At 39.3% G+C, this 23,528-nt stretch overlaps 1 protein-coding gene across 1 annotated transcript in view; it reads left to right on the top strand.

The window, feature by feature from the left end:
* SYT1 (synaptotagmin 1) overlaps positions 1–22,441 on the top strand; it is a 356,025-nt gene extending 333,584 nt beyond the window's left edge. The window contains exons 8-9 of the mRNA XM_079775962.1: positions 16,157–16,290; positions 21,281–22,441. Of these exons, the coding sequence (XP_079632088.1) occupies positions 16,157–16,290; positions 21,281–21,487 (341 nt within the window). The 3' untranslated portion in view covers positions 21,488–22,441. The remainder of the gene's footprint in view (positions 1–16,156; positions 16,291–21,280) is intronic.
* The last annotated feature ends 1,087 nt before the right edge of the window (positions 22,442–23,528 follow it).

Consider the following 23,528-nt stretch of genomic DNA (forward strand, 5'->3'; position numbering starts at 1 on the left):
TATTTGTGAATGCCTTTCCTATTCCATTTATTGAATCCTCTTCTTCAGAGGCATAAATTTTCCTTATGTTATGTGCTTTGGAACTCCAATCTATTAGGATCAGATTCCTTTGCTCCCTTGTATTTACAAACCTTTCTTCAAGGTCAATCACTATATTTACAGCCATGTTTTTTTTATTCCTTGCTATGTCACCTTTGTTTATTTGTTCTATAATATTGTTTTTGTCCTCAACGTCCTCAATCCTGTAACCTTCCTGTTGTTCTATCATCTTATCTTTGAGCTCACATTTTTCTGAGTTCATGTTTTCATTAACTTGATTCATAATACAAAGCACTTCTGAGGAATTTTGTTTTGTCCTTTGGACTATGTTTTCTCTAAGAGTGGGGGTTTTATCATTCTTTTGCATGCTATGTTCCTATCTTTTAAGGGTTGACTGCTTTTCTTTGTTTTCATTTGTGAGCATTGCCTTAACATGTTTAGATATTTGTCACTGTTTTCTCCCCCTGTCTCATTCACTACTTTTTGTTTTGATCTAGCGTAGATGATGTAGCCTTGACTCCATTCCCATTGACCCTAGCTTGTTTTCTCCAATATAGTTTGACAGCTAGGTAATGAGTTCCACCCACCTTATTGTAGATTAAAGGACTGGGTAGAGAAGGAAAGGAGGAGTTCTTTGGAAGTTGTGTGAGTTAGGACTCCTGGTTCTGTTCTCTCCTCTAGGATTTATTGGTGTTTTGAAATAAACTTTAACCCCTTCCTTCAATCAGGACTCTTACCTTCCCTGAAGAGGAACACTATGGGATTTTTTTTCCTAGCCATTCAACAAATTTTTATTGAGTACCTATTCCCTTCCAGGCACTGTTCTAATCAAGGCACTGGAAATATAGCTGTGTGAACAAATGAGACAAAACCCCCCTTTCTCCTGAATCTGTATTCATTACCGTTGGTGTCTTTACTGACACAATGTAGTATCAGAAAGAAGCAGCCCACTTCTGCCCAACAGCCATCCCACTATCCCTCAGTCAAAAGAGGTGGGAAATAAGGGTAGTCATTCTGTTTGAGTATCTCTGGAACTGAGGGCAATAGTGAAGTTTTAAGATTCATCAATTCACCACTAAAGCTTCAGAGGAGCTGCGCTGTGCCACTCCAGCCTCTTTTCTTTCCTCGGTCAGCAGTTTGCATGTGTGTGTGCAGGTGTTCATGCTTTGTTTTGGGTGTTCATGTTATCAAGCTGTACTTTGGTGGCTGATTTATTGTTGAGGAGGTGGGAGCTAGTGCTTCTTGTTGGCATTTTACTTGTGTGAGAGAGAAAGGAAGATTCAATGATCTGTTGTCACTATCAAACTTGAGCTGGAAGCCTCAACTAGTTCTCTTAGCTAGTTCTTTTAAAACCCAACTATGGTCTCAAGCATAAGATCGCCATGAAATACCTCCTTTCTCAGAACTACTCAAGTACTTTAAGACACAGATTTTAAAAAAAAAAAGCCTAAAGTTGAAGTCATTTGGTTGAGTTATGGGCCAGATTCTCTTGGTTACAAAACAAGGACTTGAACTTTCAAGTACTTCTAAGAAATTAGTTAGTCTTATCCTGGACACTGAAAAAGGCATTTCTTCATATCTACAGAACACATTTGTCAGAAGAATTCTTCAATGTCATGATCCTAATGCTCAAGATGGTTCTTACACAATCCTGTAAGAATCCAAGCTCTCTCCTGAATATGTCAAACCTATGCAGATAGTGGCAGGCAGAAACAGGAGTGAGAATAAATGCCTATCCCTAGGCTTTGAGATATGAGGTCTGTGTTAGCATTAGAAACCCCAAGCCTCTAGACCTATTGCTTAACTGAAACAGTAAAAGAAATCATCGAACACTTGTGTCCTTTATTGCAAACCATGAGACTTAGCATTACCTGCAAATGTCTCCCAAATAAATCATACTTAATTCAGGTTATGAAGAGAATATTTGATAAATGCTGTACTCATAAGGGAATTTGAATGTCACTAGATTGCATCTTCTTGTGTGACTAGCGTGCCTCTAATGTAATTTCCCCCATCCAGAAATGCAATCCTCAGCCAGTTGTCTTGAAAGCTGGTTACCGTGGAGATGATTATCAGTAGTATGATGACCTATTTAGAGGAATTTCTGCATTGCCAGAAAACAAATAACCATAGAGAGAGCTGGACAAATGAATGATGCTCTTTCCCTGAAGGTGCCTTTACAAACAAATGCCATAGATGTTGTGTGTGTGTATATGTGTGTGTGTGTGTGTAGATTTGTTCATAATTAGGACTTGCAAATGTTTTTGTGAAGTGGCAATTGTCTTCACGCACTCCTAGAGTACAGAAGGTAGTACAAACAACAGCAGGTATAAGCATATGGACATCTTTCCTCTTTCAACAATTTGCACGGCCATGGTTGCATTGATTTCTCGGCAGTATTAACATAGCAGTTTCTTTTTCTGGCTCAGCCTCTGTTTTTTGAGGATTTTCTAGGGGTGCTGGAGTGTGGTTGACAGGTAGTTGGTAAGGATCAATTTTAACAAACCAATTAACTGGCCATTAATAATTCCTCAATAATACTGTGATTATTTTGATGGCTAATTTATTTCCTCAGAATTATGCCACAAAGTCTATTCTCTGTTTGGTCTCCCATTTTTCTGTGAAGCTTGTGATTATATGCAGATCTGGCTTATGTTTTTAAGTTTAAATGTTTTTCGTTAATCATTGTGCTATCTACTGCCTATTCAGCTGCTGCCTCTCTCTCTCTCTCTCTCTCTCTTTTTTTATTTTGAGAAAATTCTGATACTGCTCTAACTACAGTGATACTGCAAATTCCAGTGATAAATATTGAACCTTTATTATAATCAAAGATGCAGTAACAACATAAGCCAAGCATTACCCCAAATAGGAAAAACAGACCTACTGTCCTCCTTCTCACTCACCAAGGCCATATTTCATGTCATTTTTACATTTGTTCTAATGTTTCCAGGTGAATTCCTTTTTCTACTCTCATTTCTCATTATAACTTCCTTCAGGGTAATAGCAAGGGGCCCATATAGTTTACCATATTACCTAACAAAGTGCTGACATATGATGAATGCTCAATAAGCCTGACTCAATACATAATATGCCTTCCAAGAATTTTTAAAACCTCTTTAGCCATGTTTTCCAACTCAGTTTTCATCTATTCACAATCACAATGACCTTCCAGCAAGATTATGTAGGAATCTCCCTTTTTAAAAACCATGTGCAGTGAGTCTGTTTTCTACAGAGCATCTTGAATCATGGTCACTTAACTCATTTAGGCTCTTTTTTCCATTTCTGCACTATAAACCTGTCTTTATGCCTAAAATCACATTGTTCTGAACTGAGGGCAAATACCAAATTCATATTAGTTACCTCACTAACTTCTTTAGTTTCACTGCCATGGTCTTACTGCCATGTTGAAAATGCTATTGGAAGGAAGTTTTCCTTCATTTGACAATTTTTTCTTTCAATATTTTTGAGAAGGAAATACACTGATATTTTAATTAACAATTTCTTAGCTAAGTGTTAACTCCAGAAAATCTAGCACAAATTGATCTTGTACCCTTTGAGACAGCATGGAAGGACCTGACAGTACTATGCTAAGCGAAATAAGCCAGTCAGAGAGAAAGACAAGTATCACATGATCTCACTCCTATGTGGAATCTAATGAACTGATGAACAAAATAGATCCAGAGACATAGAGGCATGGAACAGACTGTAAAATCTCAGAGGGAAGGCAGGGAGGGTGAGTGGGTAGAGATCAACCAAAGAACTTGTATGCATATATGCATAACCTATGGATACAGACAATAGAGTGGTGAAGGCCTGGGGGGAGGCGGGGCAGGAGCAGACTAGAAGATGTCAATAGGGGAAAAGGAGAGACATATTTAATACTTTCAACAATAAAAATTTAAAAAAACAAATAGATAAAATGTTGATGTCTCTCCATCTAATCGAGTTGTATAGGAAAGGTTTTACCTAAAAAGCATGAATACTGCTTACTGGGGTATGGCCTTTGATTCATTTAGACCATTTCCTAAAAGAGGCATTAAAAACACACAGAGTTTTCTATTTAATTCAGAGCCCATAAATGGTAGCTTCTCTTAGAACATAATGTCTGCCCTCTTATTCATTTGTTTAATAAAGATATCTAACTGTCTCTTTAAAATGGCCTCCAGATTAAGTAACAAGCTGTGAGGTTTTTGTATCTTCAGATCTAGCACTACTTGGTAAGAATTAACCCATTGAAACTAGACTTAGAATCATAATCACCCAGAATATTTCTACCAAGATACAAAATCAGACCTCTGACTGCCCAATAAGTCCACTAAATTAATGCACTTTGCATTCTCTTGGATGGATTTTCAAGGAAAATCATGAGCTCACTTTAGAATATTTCCTCCGTATCTAATCTTCTCTCCTAGAGATGACAGTGCTTAGCATTTAGCAGTAGCAACCCTTCCCACCCTGAAGCTAAACTGGGAAGAATGAGAACAGAATGTTCTAACCTCTTCCATACCGCAGGCGGTTATTCAAGGGGGAAAAACATATTTCAGAACCTTTTGCTAGATCAACTTGCTTTACAAATAGGCACAAGCTCCTGAAGAATGGTGTGGGATAGCTTTTCTCCAAAAGGACGCCATAGTTTTATACCCTCTACTCCCAGAAAACTTATGTCTTTAACTGCTAGTGATCCAATGCAAATCATTGCATTAACTCACTACACGTGTTCCAGCTGGTCATTTCTGAGCTCTAGTCACTCTGGAGCAGCACCGTTGAGTGTTTCTGATGAGAAGCTCAGGGGAGGGCTGTTGGGTGAATCTGCCATTTTTACTGAGTCCCATCTACCATCCTTTCAGGGGAGTACAGCCATCCTTTATGAGGATTGTGAAAGGAGAAGCTGCCTTGAAATGGAGAGTCAGAGAATCCATGAAGAAGTGGTACTAGGGCTGAGCTTAATTAAAGAGGTGTGAAGTAGGGACATGAAGAGGAGGCATTCCAGGCATGAGACCCCGAAAGGGAGGAAACAGTGTATTCAAGGTGCTGAAGGACAGTGTGGCTGGAGCAGAGGCAGCGAGGGGGAGTGTTCTGAGAGGTGAAGCTGGAGAGGTGGGGACGAGCCAGATCATCCAGGGGAGCCAGATCATCCAGGGTCTAGTAGTCTAGTTAAGAAATGTGAGCACTTAAGTTACAGTATAGTTACTGCATTGACAATAATATAAAGAAATATATCATGATTTAATCATTCCTTCCTGTATAATATATATAGGCTGAAATTGATAATGTGTATGAATGCTGAATTAGGATAAATGTTCCGAGTCTCAGGACCTCTATCATAACAAACATCAACTGTATGACTATGGACTAGTTAGTTAATTTCAGGTTCCTCATCTGTAAAAAGCAGGTAATATTGTCTACCTCTCAGGTGGTCATGAGGAATAAATAAGAGAAACTCTAGAGAGTGAATGGTACAGTGCTTGCTAAGAGCTTTTTAAAAATTGTAAAGCATATGCAGTGCATCCCTTCAATGTGGGCAAGAAGGGACCCAGCCCAGAACCGAGTTTAGAGGCCCCCCCATCTGGTCCTCCTCTAGCTACACTTCCAGGGGGTGGATGGTCCACAAGACCAACAGCACATACTCTTTTGGACGCTGCACCCCAACTCCATTCTAGAGCAGGCTCTGGGCACCTGAGAGCCATGCTTCCTTGCCCAAATGATCAAAGGTTGATTCACAAGGTTTTTGAAGTTCTTTTCCCCTAAATATAACCACCTGAGGGCAGGTGCATACCCCATGGTTGAGAGTTGGCTAAGGAGCAGCTTTTGAGGACTGGTGAATGAAGCTCGGGTATGCAAGCTGGGGCGTCCCCATATGCGTATGTGTAACTTCTTACCATGCACATTGGAGCGGACAGTGAGAAGGAAAGGGGACAGGGCCAGGTTGGGAGAAAACTCTCCCACATTGCCAGTTTCCATTCTGGAACCTCGGGAGTCTGAGAATCCTTAGTTTAAAAGTGGATTTCCTGGTCATTATGAATGTTTGTCTGTTTGTTGAGATATGAGACTAGAAGATAAAATTTAGAGATGTGGTATATGGACTTGCTTTTGTAGTCTTAACCTGGGTCCTGAAAATGTTACAAAAGGGCTATAAAAATCTGCACATCATACAAAATTCCATTTCATTTAAGATGGTTAATTAAGATAGTCACCTATTTATGAAAATCACATTAAGGTAACCATGAAATACCATTATGCACAGGAAGACTGGAAAGGCCAAAGGAAAAAGCAAGTTCAATAAAAGACAATCCATCTAGTGACCTCTTTCCCTCTCTATATAAGTCTAAAGACTATTCAAATATCATTGTATTTATTTTATAAAATTATATATTCATATGTGAAAGTGGAGTGAGAAAAGGATATGAGAGCTAATGATTTTTTTTCATTAACAGAATGTTAGTTCTCTCTTCATGACACTTGTTTGGACTCCCTAAATGTACAGCCTTGAATTCAAACTAAGTATTTCCAACTGAGTGAAGAGTGTCTGTCTGCTTGGAATTTCTCTCACGGTCATTGCCATACAAATTATTTAGCAAGAAAACATACCCTGCCTTATGCTATCTTTCCTACTACAAAAATATGTGGGCTGTTTTCAACATAACTTTTTGGCCATTTATGTCTGCTCTTCCCAAATGAACTGCAAGCTCTCTGAAAACAAACTGGTTTCCATAATTTTCTGTATCTCCTCATTCTCTTCCCTAAGAGTTGCTCATTAGATATTTGTACACCAGTGATTTATTCCATCATTTAGCAAATATTTACTGGATGCCTACCATGTGCCAGGCTCTGTGACAAGCATGGGGAAACAGGACTGAACAGGACACTGTCTGAAAGATAAATACCTGGCACATAATAAGCACTCAGTAAATGAGTGATTAAGTGGATGGATGGATGGATGGATGGATGGATGGATGGATGGATGGATGGATGGATTCTGTACTACAGAGCTAAGGAATAATATCAAGAAGAATGTATTAACCATTTAAGTTATCTTAGACTAAAAGTCATCAGGTGAAAGATATCACACCTGTAGAATGCCTGAGGAAAATGTGGGGAAAATAAGACCAGCTCTAATTTGTACCTCTGGGCCCCCTCTGTGACCACTTAGTATGTGGCTATGGAATCTTGCAAAGAATTAAACCATTTCATGAAATTTTCTATATAAAGAATTTGACTAACTCTAACACCCCAACTCTCACTTCTACCAAATTTAGGAAGGAAGTATCTTGGGTGATGTCAATTCCAATGAAAACAGTGTATACAATAACACTATTGTGAGTTTTTACTGAGATCTGCAATACTGATATGCAATGATTGACTTTAATCACAAATTTGCTTCATAAAGTCATGAAATCACCACAGAATATCACCCCAAGTCATTTTGCAATATGCAGTATAATATTGAAGCCATAGTTTATTTTTATTTTCTCCTTACAATGTTGTAAGAAAACCAAATTACCAAGCCAGAAGTTGATCTCCCCTACAAAGCTACTAATCTTCTTGACTAATCTTAAGATGGGTTAAGATGGTCACCTATTTATAAAAATCACATTAAGGTAACCATGAAATTTCATTATGCACAGGAAGACTGGAAAGACCGAAAGGAAAAAACAAGTTCAAAAAAAAGACAATCCATCTAGTGATCTCTTTCCCTCTCTGCATAAATCTAAACACTATTCAAATATCATTGTATTTCTTTTATAAAATTATGCATTTACATGTGGAAGTGGAGGGAGAAAAAGACATGAAAGCTAATGATTGCATATCAGTATTTCAGATCTCAGTAAAAACTCACAATAGTGTTATTGTATACATGGAGTTCTTTGGAATTGACAGAGCACCAGCCGATTTCAAACAGAGCTTCACAGCGTTATGAAAGAGAACCATATTTGGCCATCAATGAATTACTAGTAAAATGAAATATCTCCCTGGAAGGAGAAGGGAAATCAACATTCAAATAAAGAAACGTAATAACAAGCCAACCAGGGCATGCAAAGTCTTTTTTTAGACAGGACATACATTATTCATACTGTAAAATCTCAAGCCAAAGGTGGAAAGTCTGGGTTACCCACGATATTATTCTTCTTAAAATCACTATCTCTTTTCCAAAGGGGAAATGAAAGCTGCATTATTCGCCCTCTTCTGGGTCCACGGACTCACCAATGTCACTTAAAGGCAGGAAGAGAAACAGCAAAGAGAAGGAAATCCTCCTGAAAACATTAAAGCCTTTTCTTTTTGAGCAGAGGAAGCACTGAGACATTTCTAGCTAAGGAAACTGAGGGGCCATTCCCTCACTTGTTAGGAGATGTATCCGGACCCTTGACAAGTTCTAGGAACAATTCAAAATTGGGACATGGAGAGAGATTCCTCCAGTCCAACTGGAAACATTTCCAATCTCCCCTTCAATTATCCTAAGACAGTTTCACTCCATAAGCTCTCTAATGCTTCTGTGGCAGACTGTTTAGAAGATATGTGGACATTTTAAAGCAAGTACCTGCAAGGAATAGGGAGTTCATGAGAGTAAATGGATTCTGGCTAACCCAACCTGAGAGCTGGGCGAGCCTGAGGCGACCCCACTAGGAAGCACTAAATAACTCAACCTATTATGTAGAAGGGGATCTCTATTCTCACATTGTTTTCATTTTGTGCTCAACTTGGATTGCCTGGAAACTATCTCTGTGTGGATAAGGAGTGGCATCCATCTGTTACATTACATGTGCTTAAAAATCCTAGCCATGTAAAAGGAGACATATGTACTACTATTTGTAATACTTTAAACAGTAAAATAAAATTTTTTTAAAAAATCTTAGCAATGTTACCAAGTAACATTGTTACCAATGTTATTTTATCAAGTAGAAATGTCTCATATTATTGTAAAAAAAATAAATATTTTACTAGTGACCCTTCATCTGGCATGAATTAAAGGCCAATCCCAAATCCCGGGGGGGGGGGGGGGGGGAGTCAAAATGTGCCCCTCGCCATTTTGTTTGCTTTACTGAATCCTTCGACTGTTTTAGTTCCCCTTCACCAGCTCGTACAGTTTATGCTTGGTCATTCCACCAAACCCTTCGTAGTCATCAGGAAGGAATCCAACGTAATCACTACCACTTCTGCCCTTACGTGTTGGCCCTTCCCGAAAGATTTTCCAAGTACAGAAACTGAACAGAAAAGACTTGGATTTTGCAAACAGAATGTACTCCTTCCTCCGCTGCGTGCGAAGCTCACCCCTCGCACTGCTCTTTCACCTGCTGGGGGACGGGCCACACCTGTGCGATCTTTCTTTGCCGTAGCCCTGGTCCCAAGTTTCGGGACGCGCATTCCTACATTGGTAGTCAAGAGGCTGGTCGTCATGGACAGCCCATTGGGCAACGTTAGAAATGATTGCTGGAATCCAGTGGCTTCCTCCACCATGCCCCGAAATGCTTTCCATTTAATTCATAATAACAGCATTTTGTATTTATGTGTTTGTCTCCTCCAAGCACTCTGCCACCATTAATGAACTAAATCAGCCTTTGCTCTTTTATGATCTTTCTCATTAAAATTTTCTCTGTGGCAGTCGCTTATGGAATGTTGTTTTCTCTTAGCAAACACTGCACTGAACTAATGTAAATTCATTTTTAAATTATGTGCTCACATAGACAATTTCCCCAGAATATATTTTTAATGCTGCATCCTTAACATTACAGGGAGCATTTTAAACCATAAAGACACATATGCTCTGCAATGTAGCCTTCTCTAAGTACTTGTAAATTACTTATTAAAAACAGCAACCCCCAAAGTAAATATGTTGTAACTGCCAGTGATGGGAATGGGAATTGTTTGCTCTGAGAACCCTATTACTGTTCAATTATTTGCATACTGTTAAGTGCTTGGTTTACTGATGGAATAGACTTACTCAGGAAAATGCTGCAGTGGGCAAAGAAACTGAGTCCTCGACCTGCCATGTTGTAACTGCTGTCTCTGTACTGCTGGACCACTCTACACAAGTGCTGGTGGCTCGCTACCAGAAATTTGATCTCAAGTGAGAAGGAATGTGTCTCCACAAAAAAGGTGTATGTGCACTGCCAGGTTTAGACAGGAATGGGATCCTGGAGACCCGAGGTTGAGAAACTCTATAAACATTGGGTGGTTGCCTCCCAACTTCTGTTGCCCAGTCTCTAATTCCTATTTAAGGGAACCACCATATTCCATTCTGAGCCATGTGCTTAGAAGAGAGTTGAGCCTACCCCCAGCTCCAAAGATAGGACCCCTGTCCCTCCTGATTGGTTTGTGGATGGATACATGACCCAGGACTAAGTCAACCTAGCTTATCACATTCTCTTCATCTCAGGGATTAATATAGAGAAGATGTTTTGTCTACATTAGTCCAATCAGTCTAACCAGGGGCTTTTCCTGGGGATTCTCCTTTGTATGGGATAGTGTGGTGATCTGAGACTTGCAGCTGGTACAGTCACTTCCATCCTTAAGAGGGAAGCTTAGGGTGTCCTGGGCGGCCTCCATGTACTAGTAGCATTGAAGGAGGACTCCATAGAAAACAGAGCAGAGACACAGGCAAACCTGGGACCTCTCTGATACTGTTGAATCTGTACCAGACAGAGAACAGCCTGAACTGATGTAACAAAGAAACACCAACATGCAGTGGCTCAAAAAGACAGTGCCTGTGGGAAATGCTTTATCACCCTCAGTCTGTAAATAGGTGGGCAGGTGAGCAAAATCGGTCGGCATTTAGGAACTGTGAGGTCTTCTAGGGCCCCAGGATCTTCCTATCTTGTTGTTCTGTCCCCCTAGAGCAGTGATTTTCAGCCTTTTTTATCTCCTGGCACACATAAACTAATTACTAAAATTCTGTGGCACACCAAAAAAGTATATTATATTTTTTGCCGATATGTCAAAGAAAAAAAAGGTATAATTTTGACTCATTCATACCAGACGGCTATTGCTGTGTTGGCTGTTGTCATTTTTTTTTTATTTGACAGGCTAAGGGGAAAGCGGTCAGTGCCCCTGACTAAATAGGCAGGTATTGCATGTTTTAAAAATGTTTGCGAGACACCGGTTGAAAATTGCCATCTTAAAGTATTGTAGTCATGTTGCAAGGTAAAGGCTTGGGTCCATGATCCCATCACATTCATGTTTCAGTTGCAACAAAGGAAGGAAGGAAGGAAGGAAGGAAGGAAGGAAGGAAGGAAGGAAGGAAGGAAGGAAGGAAGGCATAAAGCTTATTTTAAGACAGAGTTTATCAATTTCAGTTCTGTTGACATTTTGAGCCTGATAATTCTTTATTGAGGATGTCCTATACATTGCAGGATGTTTGGCAGAATCCCTGGTTTCTACCCACTGAATGCCCATGTCACTCCCCTCCAAGTTATGACAATCAAAAGTGTTTCCAGACATTGCCAAATGTCTTGGGAGTGGAGTGCAAAATAGCCAGTATTTTAAGGATGCGCTGTGGAGTTTACACACATCACTTCCATTCACTTCCAATAGCCAGAAATTAGTCAGTTGGCCATAGTGAGTCATAAGAGAGTCTGGGATAAATATTTCTAGCTGGTGCCCAGGTAAAACGAGCAATAAAACTCCAGGAGCTTTATTGCTAAAAAAGAAGGGAGAAAATCAATTTTTAGGAGACAATTAATAATCTTTTCCACACAGCCCTACTTCTGGGTTTTTCCATTACATAAGCCAATAAGTTACCTTTCCAATTTATAACATTTTGAAATGGATTTTTCAGTCGCTAGGAATTCAGAACCCGAGTTGATACAAGTATTACTTTCCTCATCTAAGACTGTAAGTTGAAATTTAGGGAACATCATACAAAGGGAAAAGGATGAAAGGAGTAATACCTGAAGTCACTCAGAAGCTGGCTCCTGGCTCCGAGGGATTGAACAAATCAGCTGAAATGAGGCTGTTTTGTATTAAGGGAGGTCTTTGGTTGAAAGGGAAAGGCCGGGGTCATTGTGGTAGTTAAGAAAGAAGACGGTATAATTATGCAAAATTGTCGAAATGAAAACTGCAGGCATCTTGCATTACTCGGCTTTGAACTGCTGCTTTCTAGTTCTCGTTGTCAATAGAAAAAGTCTTTAGTGGTCCCTTTGTATCTCAGACAAAAGGATCATTGCTGACAGCCAGCTGTTTTGCAATTATATTTCTATGAAGTTGGCATAATTTGACATCAGAACTGCCTAAAGGAAGAAGGCGGCGATGACGTGCTGGGGTATTAGTGTGTGGAATAGTCATACAAGAGGTCCCCGTGTTACAAGTGGATGGATAGTCTTCCCAAAACTCATCTCAAAGCCAGTAATTCTGAATTAAAAACATTTCCCATAGGAATATTGTTTATCTGTTATTAGATCATTACAGAAGTCCTCCAAAACCAGGAAATAAAGATAGGGACTGGGTGCAAATGCAAAAGAAAATGCTGCAGGGCAGCGAAAGGTTGGTCTTTCAAAGAGAAGGTTTCTGAGAAAATCATCAGTAAAATCTTCAGGGAAGAGGCGATTTTTAAACCCAGACTTAAGATGGAAAAAGAAAGAAATGACATTTCAGGCTAAAGGACACAGTACTTCACATTCTCTGTGAGGAACAGCCTGTGGTGGGAGCGTGTCAGGTGTGGGCCTGGTTGTTCCAGCAACACCTTCCCACATGGCAAAGTACTCACTGGCCTCTGGGCCTGCCTACCTACTCCCCTGTTCCTTTAAAAGGGCCCATAAGGCTCCGATTTCCTGTTTCCTTGAGGGAGATAGGAAATGGCAAGGTTGCGGGTTCAATCTCCAGTCAGGGCACATACAAGAATCAACCAATGAATGCATAAATAAGTGGAACAACAAATCAATGTTCCCTTCCCCCTCTCTCCCCTTTCCTCTCTCTCTAAAAATCAATAAATAAGATAAAAAAGAAAGAAAATGCGCTCAACCAAACACATTTATCCACACACAAAAAATAAAGAAATCCTGCCATTTGCAACAGCATGGGTGGACATTGAGGGCTTTATGTTAAGTGAAATAAGTCAGACAGAGAAAGACAAATACTGCATTATCTCACTTGTATGTGGAATATATATATATATATATATATATATATATATATATATATATATGCCAAGCTCATAGAATGAGAGTAGAACGGTGGTTGCCAAGAGCTGGGGGAGTGCGGGAGATGTTGGTCAAGGGGTGTAAACTTCCAGTTATAAGATGACTAAGGTCTGGGGATCTAATGTACAACATGGCGACTACAATTGGTAATGGTATATTTTATATTTGAAAGCTACTAAGAGAGTAGAACTTAAAAGTTCTCACCACACACACAAAACTGTGATTACGTGAGGTGATGGATGTACTAACTAACCTTATTGTGGTAATCATTCACAATACATACGTTTCCAAATCGTCACATTGTGCATCTTAAACTTACACAGTGTTATGTCAGTGTTATCTCAATAAAGCTGGGTGAGAAAGAATAGGACCTCTGAGTGACTGCCACCCTTGAGCATGACGGAATGCGAATTCTGCCTGCAAAGTAAGTTGCTTTGGTGCCTGTGTCAGAATGAATCTGCAAAGGCAAAGACTAACACCGCCTCTTTAGAACAGGTCCAAACCTGCTCCTCTTCCAGCCCTCTATCCTCTCTGTTAAGTATATGAAATTACAGAATAGCCCTAAATCATTGTCAGAACTGGCAGATTTGCTAATGAAAGTCACAGGTTAGCAGCATTACCTCTTAGATCTCACAACCTACCTCTCTCCTAAACACACGGAAGCACATGTACCTTAGGGCCCTCACATGTACCTTAGGGCCCTCACATGTACCTTAGGGCCCTCACATGTTCTGCTCTTTCCGGATGATACAAGTTTCTGCCACATCTTCAGATGACTAGCTCCTCCCCCTGTCTTTCTGTTCTCCTCAATAAGGACAGCGCTAATCACCTTTCCTAAATTACCTTGTTCTCCCCAAGGTATTAATCACATAACATCAGAGCCCACATTGAAATCTGAAATGACTAATATCTTTTCGGGGTTTTAATTTGCTTACTCAAATGGCAGATGCACAAGGAGCTTTCTTGTCATTTGCTGTCTTAAATGAATAAATAAGTAGTCATTGTGTTTCTCTTGAGAAAAACCTATGCTTTAGGTTAAAGTTTTAACGCACAAACATAGGAAGCATAAACGTTGATTTTAATAGTATTTGGATATTAGTCAGTGCCAAGGAGCAACTGGAGGCTTGACCATTTTGTCGATGTGCTAGGGGTAAGGATGGTGGAGCCAGGAAACTTCATAAGCAAACAAGGTTTCTGAACCAAAAATCAACCTTGGCTGTGAACAGCAAGGCACACTATCATAAACAAGCCATGTTTTCCCTTTTCTTTGCTACTATTTACAGTGTTTTTAAAAAAAAAAAACACAAAACTGACCAACTAGTTAGTTGACAGAGCTGGCTTCTCATCTCTATATCTGGTTTTTCGAGGTATTTTTCATTTTGATTAAAATCTCCCTTGACTGGATGTAGCATTAAAAACAAACCAACAAACAAAAACAGAAAAACCCAAGTAATGTGGGCCTTGGGGCAATGGGAAGAAGACTGGACTGAGGGCAAGGAGACCCAGATTATGAAGCCCTAAAGAAGTTCCACGTACTCATTCAACAAAAACTTAATAGTGCAAGGTACTGTTTAGTAATTTCAATTAGTGAACATGGAAGACCAAGTTTCTGTCCCTCGGGAGTTATGTTCTACTGGGGATAGGAAGAGGGAGATAAGAACATTTTTTTGATCCGCAGTTTTATCTTCTAAAAATATGTGGGCAGACTAGATCATCTGTCAAGTTCCTCCCAGCTATACATGTTTTGAAAGAGAGGGAAGAAATGTTGGAAGGCTTAGCAGTGGTTACTCTAGGAGAATAAAATCATGGGTGATTTAAGTTTCACTTTTTTTTAACATTGCTTTCTGATTTTTTTTTTCTATAACGAACATGCATTACATGTGAAGTAGAAAAATGTTTAAGAAAACAGATTTTCCTATCAAATGTGAGCATTGGTTCTTGGTGACTTGAAGGTATGTCAGTTACCCATTAGTACTGAGATCTGTAAATGGGAATCATCTTACCCCTTCAGTGACCTACTTTTTACTTTACCTTTACCTAATGAGGCCGCGGGGAAGCTGCCAAGGGGATCTTCCGCTCCTTTTCTCATTACCTGTGTGTGTGCTGGCTTATTCTCTTTTCCCTGAACCCTTTTCTCTACCTTGGGATGTTCAGGCACAGCCACTGGCTCTCTCTCTCTCCTCTCTTCTCTTTCCTCTCTCCTCTCTCTTTCTCTTTCTCAGCCTCTTCTCACCTCCAACCTTCATATCTCAGTTACCTCCCCAGAGAGGCCTTACCTGAATGGACTAAAAATGTCATTCTTACCTTAGACTCACCATACTAAACCTGGTAGTCCCTATCATGTCTCTATCCTACATTTTTCCTCTAGAGCATTCTTCTCAACTTGTAATTTCATGTGCATTTCTTTTCTTTTCTTTTCTTTACAAGCCTATTGTCTATTTCCCGCACAAGTCTGAAGTTCCATCATGAAAACAGGGATGGTCTGTTTTGTTCACTACTCTATCCCTAAGGCCTAAATAACATTGGTTCAGTAAATAAGTAAATAAATGAATGAAACGGCTCTTTTGTCCTCTATCAATAGCTATTCCCATACAGTGCCAGCTCACAAGAGCCAATTGTTAAATGTTCAGAACTTTAGATGTTAAACTGTTCATAGCTTGAAATCGGCTATGCTGACAGTATTTATATCATAGACATTGGCAAATGCTACATGTCAAGTCATTTTTTTTTTTATCCAGAGAGCTGGTTTACCATCACACCACTGCTCTTATATCCTAAATCCAACTATAAATATTGACAATACAATGGCAAAATAACATTGTCCACAGGTTGATTAAAATCCTTCAATAAAAAATTAAATTTTAAAATACACTAACTATATGCTATGCAATTATTTTCCTGTTGGGAATACTTGGCCTTTTCTAAGCTAAATTATAATCTAAAATATGTATGTCGGATCTCCTAAACATTTTGTTTCTGTTTTTCAGATCCTTATGTGAAGATTCATCTGATGCAGAATGGCAAGAGGCTGAAGAAGAAGAAGACAACAATTAAAAAGAATACACTCAACCCCTACTACAATGAGTCATTCAGCTTTGAAGTACCCTTTGAGCAAATCCAGGTAATGCCAAACATAATTTTGTCTTCCCATTCAATTTCTTTTATTCAGTCCACACAAGTTAAACACACAGACATTGTACATTACCAGAGCGCATGCCCTCATTAGAACTGCCATTCCTATTCCCGTGCACATTTGATGCTCAAGCTACATCAAGAGGAGAAAGCTAAAATACACAGCCCAGGATGTGCTGACTCATCAGCCAAACACAGCTGGCCTTCTCTTGAGCAGAAATAAAATAGGAAAAAGAACATCAATAGAACAACTATACTAACCCAAAATGTATATTTGTAAAGATTAAAAGGTCCAGAACAAATGAATTTTCACTATTTACTCCCAGGCCATAATATGTAATTCTTCTAAGCACATCTTTACAGAAAAACAAAATAGCAATAAGAGAAGTATATTGGTTGATGCTAAATATGCAGTATCTTTAACCTTTTGCACTCGGATGTCTAGTGTGACTCGACACGGTTAGCACTGGTAGAAGCTCTTTTTATACTCTTTGAATGTATCAATAATTTGAAATATAAAAAAATCCAAATAAATAAGTTTGTATGAAAAGAAACTCCAGTTTTTTATTCTACTGCCGCGCTTTGTAAAATCTGGGGTATTTAAAAACTTAAATCCCGAGTAGAATAAAGGAATCGAGAAAAAAGCAAGCGAGTGCAAAGGGTTAAGTTTTATTATTAAAAGACAATTAACAGCCCTGGCCAGTGTGGCTCAGTTGGTTAAATGTTGTCCCATGCACAAAGGGGTCACCGGTTAGGTTCCCAGTTAGGGCACATAGCCAGGTTGCAGGTTCCCCAGCTGGGGTGCATGCTAGAGGCAGCCAATTAATATTTCTCTCTCACATCTATGCTTCTCTCTCTCCCCGTCTCTCTAAAAAAAAATCAATAAAAACATATTTTTTAAAAGACAATTAACAATAGAAAAATTAGGCTAAGTTGTATTTTTATTTGTTTAAATTTAGCTCCTTGTTTCTGAATCTGAGTGAATGGGTATTTTTTTTTTAATATATTTTATTGATTTTTTACAGAGAGGAAGGGAGAGGGAGAGAGAGTTAGAAACATCAATGAGAGAGAAACATCAATCAGCTGCCTCCTGCACATCCCCTACTGGGGATGTGTCCACAACCAAGGTACATGCCCTTGACCGGAATCGAACCTGGGACCCTTGAGTCCGCAGTCCGACACTATCCACTGAGCCAAACCGGTTAGGGCTTGAATGGGTATTTTTATAAAAATGAATCAATCCTGAATTTGCAGATAATAATTGTTATGATAGGAAGTATATTAGAAGACTTTGTGGTTAACATGTTCAAAATAGGATGCTACATGTAGCCAAAATGATAGCATATGATCTTATTATTTAGCAATTTTTAAATAAGGTTTAATTTTTATTTAAGGTTTTCTCACTTCATATCCATAGTTAGACTTTTAGAATCCAAAATTCAAAACCAATGATTTTGGGTTATTTATTGGTAATTTTTAATGGGTATCAGAGAGTTAAAATGCTTAAATCAACACTACTTTTTATTAAGTACTTGATATGGGTCCATATTTTCATAACATAAAAGTTTGTCCATATTTGAAGGAGAAATGAAGGCTAGGCATCAAAACAACTTGGAGCCCTCTACAGGCCCAGAATAACAGGTCAATAAATACTCTTCAGCTGCATGTTTTTACTTTTAATCTATTCTTAGAATGCAGAATCTTATGAATGAATCACACCTTTACTCTAAGAAAACGCTAAGAAAATAGCTACATTTATTGTATGTTTATTTAGTGCCTAGGCCCAAATTAAGCACTTTATATATGTAATCTCATTTAATCCTTACAATAACCTTATGAGAGAGATTCCATTATTATCCCAATTTTACATATAAGGAAACTGAGGCTTAGAATTTTCTCATATGTCAAATAGAAGTAATAACAGGATCCACATCAAAGTAAGATTATGCACATAAAAGCGCTTTGGACAGCGCCAAGCACAGAGGAACACTCAGTAAATGGTTGCCATCATTATTACTATTCACAATGCCAGTGTTGTCTCTTTTTCAAATCAACGTTTTATTAAAAAATTGATCTAACAATAGATTAAAGCAACATATAAATCAGCGTTGTCCAATAGAACCCCTCTGTGAGGATGGAGATATTTTATCATTTGTGTTGTCCAATATGGTAGCCACCAGCCACAGGTGGGCAATGAGTACCTCAGTCACTGGTGTGAACAAGGAACTTCATTTATTTTTCACGTATTTAAACAGCTACATGTAGCTAATAGCTAGTGTTTTATATAGGGAAGGGTTGTTTTTTGGTTGGTTGGAGTTTTTTTAAATATGTTTTTACTGATTTCAGAGAGAGAAAGGGAGAGGGAGAGAGTCAGAAACTTCAATGATGAGGAAGAATTATAGATCTGCCTCCTGCAAGCACCCTCCTGGGGATGGAGCCCGAAACTGGGGCATGTGCCTTGACCTGGAATCCAATTGGTAGCCTCCTGGTTCATGGGTGGACGCTCAACCACTGAGCCATACCGGCCAGGCTATAGGGCAGTTTTTGAAGAATCAGTGATCCCACCGTCCTCACATTGATTCGTGGTTTTTATATAACATTTCTCATATACATTTCCACATGGCAGCAAATTGGACATACTTATTTACTTTCAACAGCTGTTACATAAGTAAATGACATTGCAGAGGACACTGCCTCCTGCCCCCAATTACTTGTTCACTAGTCCGCACCAGTGCACTCTCTGCTTCGGACCCGCTGGCAAACCCCTAAGACATCCAATTATCTCCAACCATTTGTTTTGCAATATTTGTTCAGTGAACCCTTCTAAGTTCTAAGACCTTTTTCCTATGGAAACTAACACCTCCTGGCATTTTTGTGTTGTTGTTTTTTTAATTCTGCAAAACAATATCAGGCAGGGCATTGAGATGAAAAATCCTATTGTAAACCTCCCCCTTTGAGTGACAATTCTATACCCGGTTTTTAAAAAATAAATGTCCCTTTTCAACTATAAATTGCAGCAAATGCAGATATATTGAAAATGAAGGGCATGAAAAAACAAAACATATGCTGGGTTTCCGGGGCAGCATTTTGGAGGAAATAACATTTTGTCAGGAGAGAGCCTGAGCCCCGTATAGAGTACAGTAGGCATGGGGATGATAGCTCGCCTGTCACTGCATCCCTCCTCCTCTGCTCCTTAAGTCAATGTATTCTTTTCTTGTTTTCCTTCCCAGGCGGCTGCTTTCCTCGTCTTTGCTTTCCCTAGAGAAACTAACTGAGCATTTCACAAGCTGTAATAGAGGTTTAGGTTTCCTTTATCCTGCAGTTATAGGGTTATCTGTCTTTCTGTCTCTGTCCCTAAGAAATGTATTCTGCAAGAAGAAAAAATGCTGATTTTTAAATGCACATGAAAATGTTGCATTCCTTTCCTCAAGCCCCCAAAATGTATAAACTATATATGCAGCTGGAAAAATTAATCCAATGCCTTCAGAAGGAAATTGTTGAGTGTTACTAATCAATACATTCCTAGCTGAATAATCAAAATCCATTCCATTCATGTTACCGCTGTGCACAATGTCCCCAATGCTCCGCCCCGTTCCCTGCAACCTGACTGCATCCTGATGTATTTGCATGGAAAGTTTCTGAAAACCAAGCTCAGTTCCAAACACCAGCAGTAGGGAGGTAATTCCCTTGACCATAAAACAATTCTAGGCCGCACAAAGGAAGGGAGAAGTTTGTGTCCTTTATCGCCAGTGTGTTTCATTTCACAGTCTACATTTCACTTTGAGAAGTGATCATTTTCTCTGATCTGAACCTGCACCTGGGCACCCTCTCCCACACACTGGTGCAAGAACGCAGACCTCAGAGTACAAAGTCTACCACAAGCCAGAACTCCACTGGGCCCCACCTGTCCCTGGCTTCTACCACTGCATTTTCTGCTCTTTTTAATGCGCCACGAAATGTTATGCATTCTACTCTAAAGTCTTCCTTTATCTTTGCATTCCATTTCTAGATTAGATCCATTGCATATTTTGACTAAATAAATTTATTGCTTAGGAAGCAGAACTAAAAATGTGCTTTTGAAAAGTCTTTCTTTCATGTGATAATGGTATGGATTTGCTTTCACCAGTTCAGTCAGTTCAAAAAAGTAAGTTATTACAGAAACCCTCAAAATCTAATGGAATCACCAAAATAAAATCCTATGTGGCCCAAAAAGGTTATTTCCATTTGATGCCGGTGCCGGATTCATAGTAGTTTTACTCAATAAATGTTTATTGAGGGCACGTATGAATGAAAAATATTATCTTTACTCGGTTACTACTTTTTAAAGACTTTTACTCTACTGTCACTTCTTGTATTCACAACGATTTTGTGACCAGCTGAAATTCTAGATTAGTTTTATGGAAAATATTGGCTCTCCCCCTCCCCCCAGAGGGGGATTGCTGTACGTGGCTGCTTTGGGAATTGTAACCAAAGAAAAAATGGTCTGAGTGTCAATGTCAGAAATTTCCCGGATGAGACAACTGAAACAAATGCATTTAGAGATGAATACGAGTTGACACAAGCAGCAGAGCATGTGGTTTACAGCATGGACTCTGGGAACCAAAAGATTCATTCCTTCTATGACCTCAGGCTGGTTTCTTAGCTTCTCTGAGCTTCATCTCTTCTCTATAGAATGGCAATACTAATAGACTCTATTGTGAAAAGTAACTGAGCAGTGTATGTAAAAGAGTTTGAAGAGTACCAAATACATACTAAAAAGGAACATTTACTGAGTATTTTGAAGGTGATGACAACAATGATAATAATAGTGGTGATGATGATGTAATGATGGCGAAATAGGGATGGTCTCATATTCAAGTCGTTTTCACATGTTTAGAAACTGGTTCTTCTTATGTCCAATTCCTTAGCTCTCAAGGAAGCTTTGTAGGGAGGTATCTCCAGGGCTGGATGATTAATGTTTATTTTGTGTCCTCTTTCAGAAAGTGCAAGTGGTGGTCACTGTTTTGGACTATGACAAGATTGGCAAGAATGATGCCATCGGCAAGGTCTTTGTGGGCTACAACAGCACCGGGGCTGAGCTGCGACATTGGTCAGACATGCTGGCCAACCCCAGGCGACCCATTGCCCAATGGCACACCCTACAGGTAGAGGAGGAAGTTGACGCCATGCTGGCCATCAAGAAGTAAAGGAAAGAAGCCTTTCTGCATTTGCCCACATAGTGCTCTTTAGCCAGTATCTGTAAATACCTCAGTAATATGGGTCCTTGCATTTTTCCAGCCATGCGTTCCTGACACAATTCAGTGGTACTTCAAATCCTGTTTTAATTTGCACAAATTTAAAGGTAGAGAGCCCCTGAGTCCTTCATCATACAACTGCCCTCCAAATCTACTCTTCTGTTAAGCAATATGATGTGTAGATAGAGCATGACTGAAATTATTTATTGTATCACACAGTTGTACATACCAGTATGCTACAGATTTATTTCTAGTTTGTGTATTTGTATGTTGTAAGCGTTTCCTAATCTGTGTATATCTAGATGTTTTTAATAAGATGTTCTATTTTAAACTATGTAAATTGACTGAGATATAGGAGAGCTGATAATATATTATATGGTAAATATAGTACCGTCTGCATTCCCAGCAAAAATATCAACTTGTAAGGCACTAGTACAGTGAAACTGACATCTTAAAGGACAACTTAAACCTGAGCTTTCTATTGAATCATTTGAGTACCAAGATACACTTACACCACATATTTGGTGGGTGCGTCCAATTTTGTAGAATTTCTTCACAGGCAAATTAGCATGATCTGAGCAGCATCCAGGCTGACCTCCAGGAAGTATAGCCACAAAACAGAACAGCATCTGTCTGTACATATCTACAAAGCTAAAAACCAGGGCTTCACTCTTACATTTGAAGGAGCAACTGAACAGGAGTCAATGATTTCATGTTACTGCATATAGAGTAGCAAGTTGATGGTGGTGTGTGTGTGTGTGTGTGTGTGTGTGTGTGTGTGTGTGTGTGTGTCTGCATGTGTGCGTGTGCGCGTGTGTGTGCGTGTGTGCATTTGTTTAGGGATGGGGGTGGGTGGGAAGATGCTGAGGGGAGAAGTCAGCATTTCTGAAATATTGCCTGACTATTTCAAAAAGAAACAAGTAGCTCTCCATTATCACCTTTATACAAAATGTGCATCCTGTGAATTCTGTTCCAGATTTCACACCTCTAATAATTCCAAAACATTTGCACACTAGACTTTGTAACAAGATATTTTATTATACAAAACCAGATTAGAAGGAATGCAGAATATTTTTAACACAGCAATCTGTGCTTATTACACAAAGTTACTTTGTGGTAAACAGACAGTATTGTAATCCCATCAAAAGATGAAAAGCAAACAATTAGCCATAGTTCTGAATGCACTTCGATTAAGCCAAAACAGACAGCTAGTGATCTTTTTTATATGCTCTTTTTACTTAAAGAAGTTTTAATTTGTCCTTTAAAAAAAGGTGAAACAAAACCAAGAACAAGTTCTAGAAAACTGAAGCAACCTCTTATGTATTCTAGATGCTTGACTTAGGAGGAGTTTTTAAATGTTTTCAATGTTATTATGTAGTAAATGGCACTATTATGAAGCTACTAGTCATTCCATAAGAGTCTTCAAGGACTGCTCTGTGTAACACTGTGACTGCCGTGTGTGCTTAGACACGTAGTTTCCTCAGTGGATAGCACTCAATTTATCCCGTAGTGATATCGTACACAATACTGCCATTCCCTCTACTGCACTGCCCGACGTGTGTGTAGCACAAACAGTTCTCGTTACAAAGGACCAACTCAGAACTGAAAAGCTATGCATAGGACAAGGAGGATACACAGAAGGGGGTGAGACACAGCATTTTGTCAAGCACTGTGCAATATTCCATATTTTCCCCCACGATGGCAGACAACCACTCTGAAGGGCAGCCTGTTGTCACACTGCATCGAGTCTTTTCTCCCACTCACTTCCGCGGCCCATTTTAACTCCAGGCCACAGAGAGTCGAGATGCGCTGAGGTGGGAGTTGATCTTCACCAATGTCAAAACACAGTGGAGGAAAACCAGGCAGAAGCCTCGTGTTCAGACTTGAGGGTATCATGCCATGCTTTTTTTTTTTAAACAACTCAAAGAGAATTCAGAAAGGGCTGGTGGGAGGCTTGGAACATGGGGTTAGCGGTTTCCTGAATTCTTGTCAT

The sequence above is a fragment of the Cnephaeus nilssonii genome (assembly GCF_951640355.1).
Source record: "Cnephaeus nilssonii genome assembly, chromosome: 6".
Classification (NCBI taxonomy): Eukaryota; Metazoa; Chordata; class Mammalia; order Chiroptera; family Vespertilionidae; genus Cnephaeus; species Cnephaeus nilssonii.